General features: G+C 34.2%; 1 protein-coding gene across 4 annotated transcripts in view; it reads left to right on the plus strand.

Annotated features, from left to right (window-relative positions):
• Positions 1–10,854, plus strand: part of QSER1 (glutamine and serine rich 1) — a 77,540-nt gene extending 66,686 nt beyond the window's left edge. For all 4 annotated transcript variants that reach the window (XM_055423794.2, XM_088843226.1, XM_055423791.2 and 1 more), the window contains 4 exons: positions 1,136–1,233; positions 6,055–6,207; positions 8,517–8,612; positions 9,871–10,854. In XM_055423794.2, the coding sequence (XP_055279769.2) occupies positions 1,136–1,233; positions 6,055–6,207; positions 8,517–8,612; positions 9,871–10,011 (488 nt within the window). In that variant the 3' untranslated portion in view covers positions 10,012–10,854. The remainder of the gene's footprint in view (positions 1–1,135; positions 1,234–6,054; positions 6,208–8,516; positions 8,613–9,870) is intronic.
• The last annotated feature ends 2,456 nt before the right edge of the window (positions 10,855–13,310 follow it).

The raw sequence follows: 13,310 nt of genomic DNA on the forward strand, positions 1-13,310 counted from the left end.
TTGCAAGTAGCCGAAAAAGGATTAAATCCAAAGTCTTCTAATTCCTAGTCTTGCTTTTTTGATCATATAATCAGAAACAGTAACAAAGAGCCTCCAAATGTTTTCTCTGTCAATCAGAACTCCTTCATCATAAAATACACATTTCTTAATAGTGGTCATTTCTGGGTAGTTGTATTTTAAATGATTTTTTTTCCTATGACATTTTTTTAAAATTTTTCTCCATTTAAAATGAAGGGGATAGATTTTAATGATTATATTTCAAAACAGTCCACAAATGTTTAAAACTTGTTTTTGTGAAATGTAAATTTTGAATAGACTTAATCACTGCTAGAAAGATAAAAAGAAAGCTATCAGATGTGTTGTGGTGACTTTTAACAGCATTCCTTACAGAGGGCTTTTTCTTCAACTTGAGGAAAGTGTTCTTTTGCTGGTCTTTGTGCTTGTGTTTATTTCCCAGATATAAAGAGTCATTTTATTTAGCTATGAAATTAGTAACCAGATTCTTAGAGTTTATATAAACATTTTCAGAAAGGTCATTAAAGATAATTAGTATTATAAAATGTTGATATGCTGATAAATTTTTAGTAACCTAAACTATTTACTACAGCACCAAAAGTAATCAATTTATACTCTGAATGTATTTTTCTTCTTCTAAAATAACTATTTGGACTCTTTCCTTGTGTATTTGAAACTGAATTTTGACTATTATTTCTTGCCCCCTACTTATCCTTTGCCCCAAAGTATAGTGAACTAAGAATATGATACTCAGTGTTTTATTTAAAAAATTTACTGTTAAATTTATGATTTGAAATATTATTATTGTTCACTTGGTGAATGAAGTCTGGAGAGATTAGGCAGTTTGGCCATTTGTTGATCAATTCTAATGCTGGGGTTAAAACCCAGGACTTCTGTTCTCTTATCATTGTATGCTGCTGCCTTTTCAGTTAGCTATTGTAAACTCTTTTTTAAAGCTAACTTTTGTTAGGAAAAAACCTTATGTGCAGTATTTTTAAATCAATACTTTACACCATGAATTTAATGTCAGTCTATTAATGTTTTGAGGAAAAGCTGTATTTCTAACAAGGTTTTGTGTTGATAGTTCATCCTGTTACAACAAATTCTTATCTTGTTTTAGATGAGCTACTTTTGCCTCATATGAAAAAAATAGATAGCATGCTGAACGATAACCGAAAGAGACTTCTTTTGAATCTTCATTTGGATCAGTCATTCAAGGTATTTCCTTCACGTGGTTTATTAGCAAACTCAGTGGCAATTATAGTCCTCGACATAACAGGAAAGAATATTTTGGAAGTCATTCTCAGTTTTATAAAGTTGTCCACCCAACAAAAATTTGATTTTGATTCATTATGAGTCTTGTCTGAACATGTCTTTTTATTTTATTAAGTACATTCTTAATGTTTATCATTTGTTTTTCTTTGCTTAAATTCATTTTTCAGGTTTTTATGTTCATCTTTTGTTGTTTAGTCGCTAAGTTGTGTCTGACTTTTTTGCGACCTCATAGACTGTAACCTGCCAGTCTTCTCCATTCATGGGATTTCCCAGGCAAGAATACTAGAGTGGGTTTGCCATTTCCTTCTCCAGCGGAATCTTCCGAACCCAAGGATCAAACCTGCATTTCCTGCATCGGCAGGCAGATTTTTTACCACTCAGTTGCCTGGGAAGCCCTTATATTCATGTAGTATTCCTTATATATAATACTATAATTTTCAAATGTTTTCAAAAATGCTTCCCTTAAACTACTGTATTCCAAGCTTGTTTTTCTTTTAAGCCTTTGTAAAAATATCCCATTTCATCTACACTTAGAATTGGCCATAGCAATTATCAAAATTCCCTTTATTTGCCTGGTTTACCCAGTGTCTAAGGAAAAATTAATCTTCACATAATGGTAGGAGATATTATACATCTGTTAACGTATCTTGGCACTGTAAATTGGTTTTTGGTATTATCAGAAATTCAGTTCAGTTGCTCAGTCATATCCGACTCTTGGCGACCCTATGGACTGCAGCATGCCAGGCTTCCCTGCCCATCACCAACTCCTGGAGCTTGCTCAAACTCATGTAGAGAACAACAAAAAGCTAATCTAAACTCAGAAAATTTATCATAAAATCTACTGAGTAATCAAAAATTTTCCAAATTTTCTTATTCAAAGTGTAACATGTAACATTTAGAATCATTTGATTACATCACTGCGGATGGTGATTGCAGCCAGGAAATTAAAAGACACTTGCTCCTTGGAAGGAAAGTTATGACCAACCTAGATAGTATATTAAAAAACAGAGACATTACTTTGCCAACAAAGGTCCGTGTAGTCAAGGCTATGGTTTTTCCCGTGGTCATGTATGGATGTGAGAGTTGGACTGTGAAGAAAACTGATCGCCGAAGAATTGATGCTTTTGAACTGTGGTGCTGGAGAAGACTCTTGAGAGTCCATTGGACTGCAAGGAGATCCAACCAGTCCATTCTAAAGGAGATCAGTCCTGGGTGTTCATTGGAAGGACTGATGCTAAAGCTGAAACTCCAATACTTTGGCCACCTCATGGGAAGAGTTGACTCACTGGAAAAGAGTCTGATGCTGGGAGGGATTGGGGGCAGGAGGAGAAGGGGATGACAGAGAATGAGATGGCTGGATGGCATCACCGACTCTGTGGACATGAGTTTGAGTGAACTCCGGGAGTTGGTGATGGACAGGGAGGCCTGGTGTGCTGTGATTCATGGGGTCGCAAAGAGTCAGACACGACTGAGCGACTGAACTGAACTGAACTGAAACTCAAGAAAAGTTTTTTTTAATACATTTGTATGCTTTTTAATAAACAGTCTTTATTTTTTTGGAGCAGTTTTAGTCTCACAGCAAAACTGAGCAGAAAGTACAATTTCCATATATCCCGTCCCCACACATGAATAACCTCCCCCATTACCATCGTCTCCCACAGAATGATAGATGTATACATTGACACTCATGGTGACCCAATGTCCATAGTTTACCTTACAGTTCACTTTTGTGGATTCCATCAATTTGGACCAACATATCCACTATCATAGTATCGTACAGAGTAGTTTCACTGCCCCCAAATCCTCTGCTTTGTCTGTTCATCCCTTTCCCTCCCCTAACCTCTGGCAATGACTGATCTTTTTACTTTTACTCCATAGTTTTACCTTTTCCAGAATGTCATATAGTTGAAATAATATGGTATGTAACTTTTTCAGATTGGCTTCTTTCACTTACTAATACTCATTTAAGTTTCTGCCATGTCTTTTTCATGGCTTAGTAGCTTATTTCTTTTTAGCTTGAATAATACTCCATTGTTTGAATACCCCACAGTTTATACATTCACCTACTGAAGGGCAACTTGGGTACTTCCTATTCCTGGCAATTACTGCTGTACAAATTTGTGTGAAGGGTTATGTGTAGACATGTTTTCAAGTCCTTTGGGTGATTTGTATAGCTTTCTCATATCCCTGTTTTATCTGAACTCCATGTAAAAGTGAAGATCAATTTCATTTTAGGTAGGTGAAAATTAATGTTCTGAGATTGATTTAGAGGTTGTAGCCAGTTAGTGTGTGTGTGCTCAGTCATGTCTGACTCTTTGCAACCCCAAGGACTGTAGCCCACCAGGCTCCTCTGTCTGTGGGATTTCCCAGGCAAGAATACTAGAGCGGGTTGCCATTTCCTTTTCAGGGGATCTTCCTGACCCAGGGATTAAACCCACATCTTTCAAGTCTCTTGGCTGGCAGGCAGGTTCTTTACCACTAATGCCACCTGGGAAGCCCGATTAGAGGTTAAGTGACACCAAACTCTACTAGGCATCCTATAATCTTCACTGATGTACACTTGCAGAGGGGAAAAAAGAAATTCAGAAGTTAGTAAGATAACCAGTGCTAAGAATTTGTTCTGCTCACTCCTAATCCAGTATTTTCTGTTTAACTGCTGTCTTCAAATGAAATAGTTTGTGGGGAGATACCATGTTTTCTGCAGACAATGAAATATTGTCAGATTATGTTCTGTGAATATTTACTAAATCTTATAAATGACCAGTTTGGGCTAACCATTTTAGAAATGTTTAACCATTTCCCTAAAGACTTGTGTTAAAATAAAGCCATCACTTGGAATTTAGTAGACTCAGTAGGTATTTCAATCTTATACAGTAGTTCATGGTGGACAACTGAAAAATTTTCATATTCTTATTTTCATAGAAAAAACAATTTCTAATTTTGAAATTATAGTTACTTAATGTAACTGTAAATGGTAATAGTGATGTCTATGATAGATAATTTTCATTTATAGCAATTTGTATTTCAAAGCCAAAATATACATACAGTATTAAAAGTTAGAATGATGAGATGTAAAATACTACAAATAGTAGATTATAAAAGATTTTATTTTTAGAAATATTTACTACTATTTCCCATGATGATTTTGATAATTTTAGGAATCTTAAAGGCTTTTGAAGTTAATAATGTTTTTTTCCCTCTGAAATACATTTATTTCCAGTCATCTTGAGCATCTTGTTATTAGAGAAATCATTAAATTTTCTGCTTTCATCTCCATCCCATGGTTTCTAAATTTAGAATCCGTTTTTGTCTTTAAGTTCCATTTGTTATAAGGAGTCATTCTAGGTCCAGAATTTTTCAAACCTATTTTATATGGAAAGCACAAAATTGTGCAATAAAAGCACAAATAATCTAAGAAAGAGAATGAAGCTAGAAACTATAATAGTTCATTCTGATAGAGAAGGCCAAAAGTTCTATTGTTTCTATTAAATGAAACAGCTCACTTCTACACTTTTGTTTTAAAAATTAAATTATTTGTTTGAGAAATGTTTGAGGGGTCACAGTACTAGGTGCTTGGGAACCGATACAGAGTTTGGAGAAGAGTGACCTTTAAGGTTGAAACTGTTTATAAGCAGTTGAAACTTACAGCTGTCCTTTCCCTTGACTTGAACCCTAAGAGACAACACTAGAAGGAACACTCTGCCTCATTCAGGAGTCCCCACAGTGTCACATGCTGTTGCTTAAATCAGGTCATAATGTTGGCTCATATCCAAGGGGTGGGGAAATAGGTTCCATATCTTGATGGGAGGAGCTACCAAGAATTTGTGGCCATGTTTAACACCCCATGTATGTTTGTGTATGTATGTAGGTATATATTGTATATATTTACCACAACCCATCAGTAACCCCCACATAAATTTTTTGTGTGTATATGTACATGTATGATTATACTTTTATATTCAGTTCAGTTCAGTCAGTCGCTCAGTCGTGTCCGACTCTTTGCGACCCCATGAATCACAGCACGCCAGGCTTCCCTGTCCATCACCAACTCCCGGAGTTCACTCAAACTCATGTCCATCGAGTCGGTGATGCCATCCAGCCATCTCATTCTCTGTCGTCCCCATCTCCTCCCACCACCAATCCCTCCCAGCATCAGAGTCTTTTCCAGTGAGTCAACTCTTCCCATGAGGCGGCCAAAGTATTGGAGTTTGAGCTTTAGCATCAGTCCTTCCAATGAACACCCAGGATTGATCTCCTTTAGAATGGACTGGTTGGATCTCCTTGCAGTCCAAGGGACTCTCAAGAGTATTCTCCAGCACCACATTTCAAAAGCATCAATTCTTCCGCGATCAGCTTTCGTCACAGTCCAACTCTCACATCCATACATGACCTTGGGAAAAACCATAGTCTTGACTAGACGGACCTTGGTTGGCAAAGTAATGTCTCTGCTTTTTAATATGCTATCTAGGTTGGTCATAACTTTCCTTCCAAGGAGTAATTTTAATTTCCTGGCTGCAATCAGCATCTGCAGTGATTTTGGAGCCCAAAAAAATAACGTCTGACACTGTTTCCACTGTTTCCCCATCTACTTCCCATGAAGTGATGGGACCAGATGCCATGATCTTCGTTTTCTGAATGTTGAGCTTCAAGCCAAACTTTTCACTCTCCCCTTTCACTTTTATATTAAAAAAATAAATTTTCAATAGCTGGAGGTAGTCAAGCTCACGTTTTTCTAACATCAGTTATTCTTGCTTTATTCTCAAGAATGCCTTGGAAAGTTTTCCTGAACTAACAATAATTACTCGAGACTCTAAAGCAAAAAGTGGCGGATCTGCTATTTCTAAAATCAAAATGAATGGCAAAGCTTATAATAAAAAAACTCTGAGAACTTCTAAAACAACTACTAAATCTGCACAAGTAAGTATATATTGATTGATGTAATTACAGATTTTTCACTTGTTAATATAAATCCTACTTACAAGAGACATTGAAACAGGCAAGTTTTTTAATTTTAACTTTTTTTAATTATGAAAGTATGATACATTTACAGGAGACTTGGAAAATACAGAACAAGGTTACATATAGTTCTACTGTATATCACAATTATTTTTTAAGTAGATAAGATTTTTAGTTGGAGTTTCAATATCAAACTCTCAAAAATTAATAGAATCAATATATAGAGAAGTAGCAGAATATAGTAGACCTGAAAAGCACTGTGAACCAATTCAACATAATTAAGATTTATTCAGTTTTCACACAACAGTAGGATACAAACTCTATACAAGTTCCCATTGGCTATAAACTATTATGAGACACTGAAACATATCTAGGGACATAAAACAAGGTACAAAAATTTCATGGTCTAAAGGTATTGAAATCATACAGCATCTGTTTTCTTATTACTGTGAAATTATGTTAGAAATCAATATTAAAAGATATTTGAAAATAACCCATGTTTTTTCAAGTGCAGTGTGACATTTACTGAGAGAGATCTTCGAGTTAGCCATCGAAAGTCTCAATAGAATTGGACTGAGCCAACAGGAATTTGCTGTATGGCTCAGGAAACTCAAACAGGGGTTTGGTATCAACCTAGAGGGGTGGGATGGGGAGGGAGATGGGAGGCTGGTTCAAAGGGGAGGGGATAAATGTATACCTATGGCTGATCCATGTTGAGGTTTGACAGAAAACAACAAAATTCTATAAGGCAATTATCCTTCAATAAAAAGTAAATTAAAAAAAATTAGACTGAAAAAAAACACAGTGATTGCAAGGAAGAAAGCATTTATATGAGAAGTTAATTTTAAAGATACTTTAAACAAAATCTCTTATATTTGGAAATTAAGTACGTACTTTTAAATGATGGCTGTATCTAAGAAACTATAGCAAGGAAAATTAGAAAATATTTGTTATAGAATGAAAGTGAAAAGAAAATTTACCAGAATTTGTTGCATGCAGCTGAAGCTTCTCAATGCAGTTAAATACAATATGGAGTCTTGACTAAGGTATGAAAACAAATAATGGACACTCGCATAAACTTTGTGAAATTTGAACAAAATCTGTACTGTGGTTAATGTATCACTAAACAAGCAAATATTTTACTCTGTTGTTGTTAAATGTGAAGTGTGTTCAGGAGGAATGAACACTTCCCTGGTGTAGGGAGCAGGGACTCATTCTTTGTTTTTCTCCATTGCTTAGCACAGTATCTGGCATATCGTGAGTGCTCACAAATTTTCTAAATGAGACTGATAATTATTCCATGCTTATATTTTTAATATTTTTGTCTGTCATTGAATACAAACGCATACAGATAAATGAGTATGCACACATTACATCAGAGTCGTATTCCATATCTGTAAAATTATTAAACTTGGAATTCATTTACTTTCAAACATAGTCTAAATTATTTGCCATTTCAGAAAGCAGTTTAACAACATAGTGATTACCCATCAAAAATGTGTTTTGTAGAAAGATTCATAAATACATAAAACCGTACGCCTTGGCTCATTGTAGAATTGTTTGTAAGACCAATTCCAAAAACATATCACCAGTGTGACACTGAATAAAGAGCTACCCAGATAATGTAACACTGTGTACTTTTTAAAAGAAGAGAGAGATTCAGTCTTTCAATAAAAAATGCTTAACTTCCTGTAGTTTCCCAAATGTAGTTCTAAGTATTAAGAATACAACAGTGAAAAATGGTCCAAAATCCTTGCCCTCAGTTTCTATGGGGGAGTGAGGGCAGTGCTTAATAAACTGAAAGATATCCAAGTTATTTTTTAGGTTAAAAAAAGTTATGAAAAATAAAATAGTGGAACAATATATACAGTATGATCACCTTCCCATTACAAAAATTAGTGTTATTAACATATGTTATACATGGGGGAAACATGGAAGAATATACTACATGCTGTTAACGTTGTTTACCTCTGAAACAAGACATTATAGAATTCTTTTACTTTATAAGTCATCTTTTATGTTTACTGTTTAAACTTTTCTATAATGTTTAACTTTTTGGAAATAGTATACTTATATGCAGGAAAAAATAATAAAGATTTTAAAATATAATTTAAATTCTAATTTTGAATAAGCATCTTGTCCATATTAATACTAGCCATATAAGTCTTTTAAGATTTCCATTGAGACTTTTGTTGTAACATTTTCATAGAAGTATTCTTATTTCAGATGCTCCACGAAATAAATGTGTATAAATTCTTTTCTTTTTATAGGAGTTTGCTGTTGATCCAGAGAAAATACAGTTGTATTCTTTGTATCATTCACTCCATCATTATAAATACCATGTTTATCTGATATGTAAAGATGAGGTAATTACTTTTTTATCTTCTTTTTAAAAAAGAAATGTATGTTTTCCTGAACTTTAAGAAGATTGTAGCTATAGTATTTTTATATGCGGTTTTTAAAGGTTGCATTCTATTTACAGCTACTACAAAATATTGGCTCTATTCCCTGTGTTATACAATATATCCTTATAGCCTATCTTATACCCAGTAGTTTATACCTTCCACTCTCTGACCCCTGTATTGCCCCTCCCCCCTCCCACTGCTAACCACTAGTTTGTTCTCTATATCTGTGAATCTGCTTCTTTTTTTGTTATATGTATTGGTTAGCTGCAGTATTTTTTAATGCCTTAAAGAGAATTGTTAGAAATAATTTTTTAAAATATGTGTCTGTGCTCTCTCTGTTAAATGCTGTGCTCAGATTAATCTCAGGCTCATTGCTTCACATAGGACCTGTGAGTGGTAATGTTTTTGAGCTGTTATACTTGTTTTACATTGCCATGATAAATGGCACTTTCTGCATTTTCTTCTCTCATAATGTATAATCATCCTGTTTAATTAATTCATTTTAGTTACTGCTTTGAATATCTTGCTGTCCTCTTTATCACCAGAATGACCTTACCCCAATCAATTGCAGAAAAATGGGGGTTTTGTCCCTTGGCGTGAAGAAATGATAGTTAAAATTTAATTGTATCTTTTCAGTATCATAATTTAAGTTGCTCAGAAATTATATGTGACCATACCACTTGATGGATGGGATATAAGGATTAACCTCAGGGGTTAAATGGTTGTACACAGTAACCTTTTTTGACAAGCATTATCAGTTTTCTAATTTAAAAGGGTTAAGTTGGCTCAAGGCTGTATAATCATGTATTTTATAATGATCTGGTATGGAAAAATGTGCATAAATCTAAAATCTGTCTAGCAAAGGAGAAAGTAAATATGGTTACACAGTGTATGTTGGCTGTTTTTACAATGCTCTGGAATGCAGGAACTGACCCCAAAATTTGTTATTCCACTTTTAACACAATTGGATGGAACTGACAAAGTTTGAACCACTTCTTCTAGCCTGCCTTCTTCCCCACATGGAGCCGACAATGATAAGATTAGACCACTCAAATTTATATGAGATAGTCATTCTCTGCAGATGGAATTTTTTTTAAAAAATTAGTACTTGGCAAATTTTTAAATCTTCTTTTCATTCAGGATAGAGAAACGGTGAGCCCTTGTGAAGAGCTTATAAAGTGATAAGTATAAACTAATTTGGTATTTCTTTTCATTTTAGATTTCTTCTGTGCAGAAAAAAAATGAAGATTTAGGACAGGAAGAAATTGTTCAGCTTTGTATGAAAAATGTTAAATGGGTAGAAGACCTATTTGAAAAATTTGGAGAACTTTTAAATCATGTACAGCAGAAATGTTCCTAACATTGCCACAAAAATTCCATCTATTTTCTGGCACTAATGAGATGGCAGAGGCAAGTGGTCAAAGGGGGTCTGGAGACCTCAGATAATGAATGTCAAGCAGTGGTCTTGTGTAGGCACGCCTGCTTTGACCATGAACTTGCATCATGGCCTCTGCTAAAGGACAGTGGTGCTGCCAAGGAAGTCAGTCCTTTCGAAATGAACCTAAATGTCACCATGTTTTTATCCTGATGAATGATTTTTCTATTTTGTAAACCATTGGGTAACTGAGTTTTATTTTCAGAAATGTTTTTTGACAAATGATGAAGCATGCACTAAATATAATTTTCTTTATTGCTAGAGAGATAACACTTAAGTAACTTGATTATTATTTTCCTGACTCTGACCAAACACCAGAATGAAAGAGAAGTGGCAGAAAGCATATGTTTATCTTCATGTCTGACCACAAAACGGAAAGTATTGTACATTGTAAGCAGATCTGGTGTGATATGACTTTCTGTATGAGAATATCATCAGTTTAAAAACGTAAAATTCAGAAACGGCATTCTGCTTTATGAACTTTTACTCTTAACATGTTCAGGAAACTGGATGTGGAATTGGTGCAATTCTATGACTGCTTTTTGTGTCAAATTATATGGTGATGAAAAAACAATGACATACTATTTTCCCTGTCTCAAAAGAAAAGTATTTTCCTTTATACCGTTTTTCCTTTGGAAAAATTTTCAATTGTACATTTTATTTCACTAATAGTTGTATTTTTCACAAGGAAAATGTTGTGGTTATAATTATGTTTGATGTATCTGTACTACACTTTTCATTATTTTCAGTAAATCTTATTTAGTTATATGTTGAATTTCTATTGTGAATTTATCTTGAGGTAACCCTCTTTGTTTATACAGATTTACTTCAGTGTTTTCCAGAATATGCATTCAGTACTAGAATTAGTTTAGCTTTATAAATGGGGTTGTGTTAGACACTGCAGTCATTTTCTAATTCATGAAAATAAATTTCTTAGTAAACTAGCACTTGGTTAACTGATTTGTCAAAATTAAAATTAACCACGTTCTACATTTTGAAGAATAAAATTTGTAATTAGACTACATGCAGTGTTAAACACAGCTGACCTGACTGTTAGAACTGGAAGTGGTAGAGTCCTCCTTTTGGTGCCTTTCCAACCTTTATACATGCTATTGTAGCCCTCTTTAGTTGGATAGCTAGTGTTTCTTCAAGTAGTTTAGCTGAGACCGTGAACGTATTAGGTTCAACATGACCTTCTGTTTTATTTGTGTTTGCCAACAGGATGCCTTATTTGTTTGAGAAAAAATTTTTTACTAGTGTCCTTCTATGCGATCTTCTTTTTTAGGATTCTAAAGAAGTTGTTAATCATCATACTTGTGTTTATTTTACCACCATTTAGTGCCTTAAGTCCTATCAAAAAAGCAGTGTTACTGCTCAGTGCCCAAATAAGACATGCTTACGTGGCTATTGCTGTTGTCTTTATTTTGAGTTAACAGGCCAACTTCTTACACTTAAAACCTCAGTAAATTGGCAAAGAATTAAAGGTAGCATGTAACTTGGTTTGAGAATCAAACGAAGTAGCATTGGGTGGAAATGGAGTATTTGAGTTAAGCTTACTTACTTATTTCTGACAGTTATCTTATTGAAAGCAATAATCCTTAATTTAACAATCCTTATACCTGCCGTTAGACAAGATAATCATAGAAATTCCTCTCAAGAATTAAATGTTCCCTTTCTGAACATTTAGGCAGCTTATTTTGAAAGCAGAAATAACCTATTGAATTCATTTTGCCTAACTCCAATGAGACTATCAGCACTGAGGGCAGCATAAAGTTAATTTTGCCAAGTGGAGAAGAGGAGGAAGCAGCCATATTTCTTTCTGATACTGACTCTGGACAGAATTGGTTTCTTTCATTTCCAAAGTGCAGAGTAGAGAACTACATCATCTCATGTAGGGTTGTAAGTATATGTCTTTATGTTACTTCCCACAACTTATTTGCCTGAATCATTAATGATTTAAACATTTTTAAAAGCCATCCTGCATTTAGGTAACTCTTGAAGTATAAGTTTGAAATCACTAGCCACATTTCCTTCATCATAAGGCCCATGGAAAAGAGAGACATTCCTTGTTTCCTGTAGAAAATAATCCATTTCCTTTTCAACTACAGTTGCCCTCCAGCTGTTTGCAGTTGTATTCATATTAGAAAACAAGTGTTTTCATTAAACCAGAGGCCAAGTCTATGATACTGCCTGAAGGAAACCCAATTACTTTGCCCCATCTTCTCTCATTTGATCCATATAGCATAGGCAAAGACATCAAACTCAGGCCTTAGTGAAGTGGGACTGTTACTATGACATCCATACCCAAGTCCTTTCTTTGTATGAAATTGAATAGATACCTAGTTGGTTAGCATTCACATTCTTTGCCAGGGAGTTTGAAATGTGTAATATAGAAATAAGCTTAGGTCGTAGATAGAGTTCAAGAGATAAAGCACATGTTGCCACAACCCAGGAAAACGTTTTTAAGAAAGATTGGATTTTCATACCTCCAGAAACCTAGACACAATTTACTATTTAAAAAAAAAGTTTTGTTTTGGTATTTACTCCTAGTTCAGATTAGTGGTTAGAGAAGGGGCCTCCTTATTCCCATTTTCATGATGACCTAGTTTCTACTTAATTGACCTAATGAAGTCATAAATTTATAATGACTTATGAATTTTAGTAAACAATAGAAACTACCCACTTCTGTATTATACTATCAAATAAAAAACGATGAGATAGAAAACTCTAAATTTAAAATGAAATATTAGAAAATATTCAGATTATCTTTAAATTTCTAAATTTCGTCTAATTTCTAAAACAGTGAAAATTATAAGTGACTCATACATTCCTAAGTCTCAGTTTCCTTTTAATATATGTATTTATTTTTGTTAAAGCAGCTATTTTCCAACCTGTGACTTTTAGAGATACACCCATAAAACTAATATGGCAGCAGGGTTACTGAATCAGCTTTGAGTCCCAGAAGTTGCTTCAGATGTGCACGTTGTGAATTTTATTGTATCTATAGAATATAATTTTTGTTTTAAACTGTAGTTCCATCTATTTCTCAGAAATACTTTTAAAAGAGCGAAAAATTCCAGGATAACTGCTTCTATGTCAATTACACTTGAGACAAAATGCACAAATGAACAATGTACACTATTAGTTGTACATTAACTTACATGTACGACTTTTGGCATCTGTGTTCACAAATGCATGTTTTTGCAAATCACCGTTATTTATAA

The sequence above is a fragment of the Moschus berezovskii genome, chromosome 14 (assembly GCF_049115385.1).
Source record: "Moschus berezovskii isolate FMDL1 chromosome 14, NW_MosBer_1.0, whole genome shotgun sequence".
NCBI lineage: Eukaryota > Metazoa > Chordata > Mammalia > Artiodactyla > Moschidae > Moschus > Moschus berezovskii.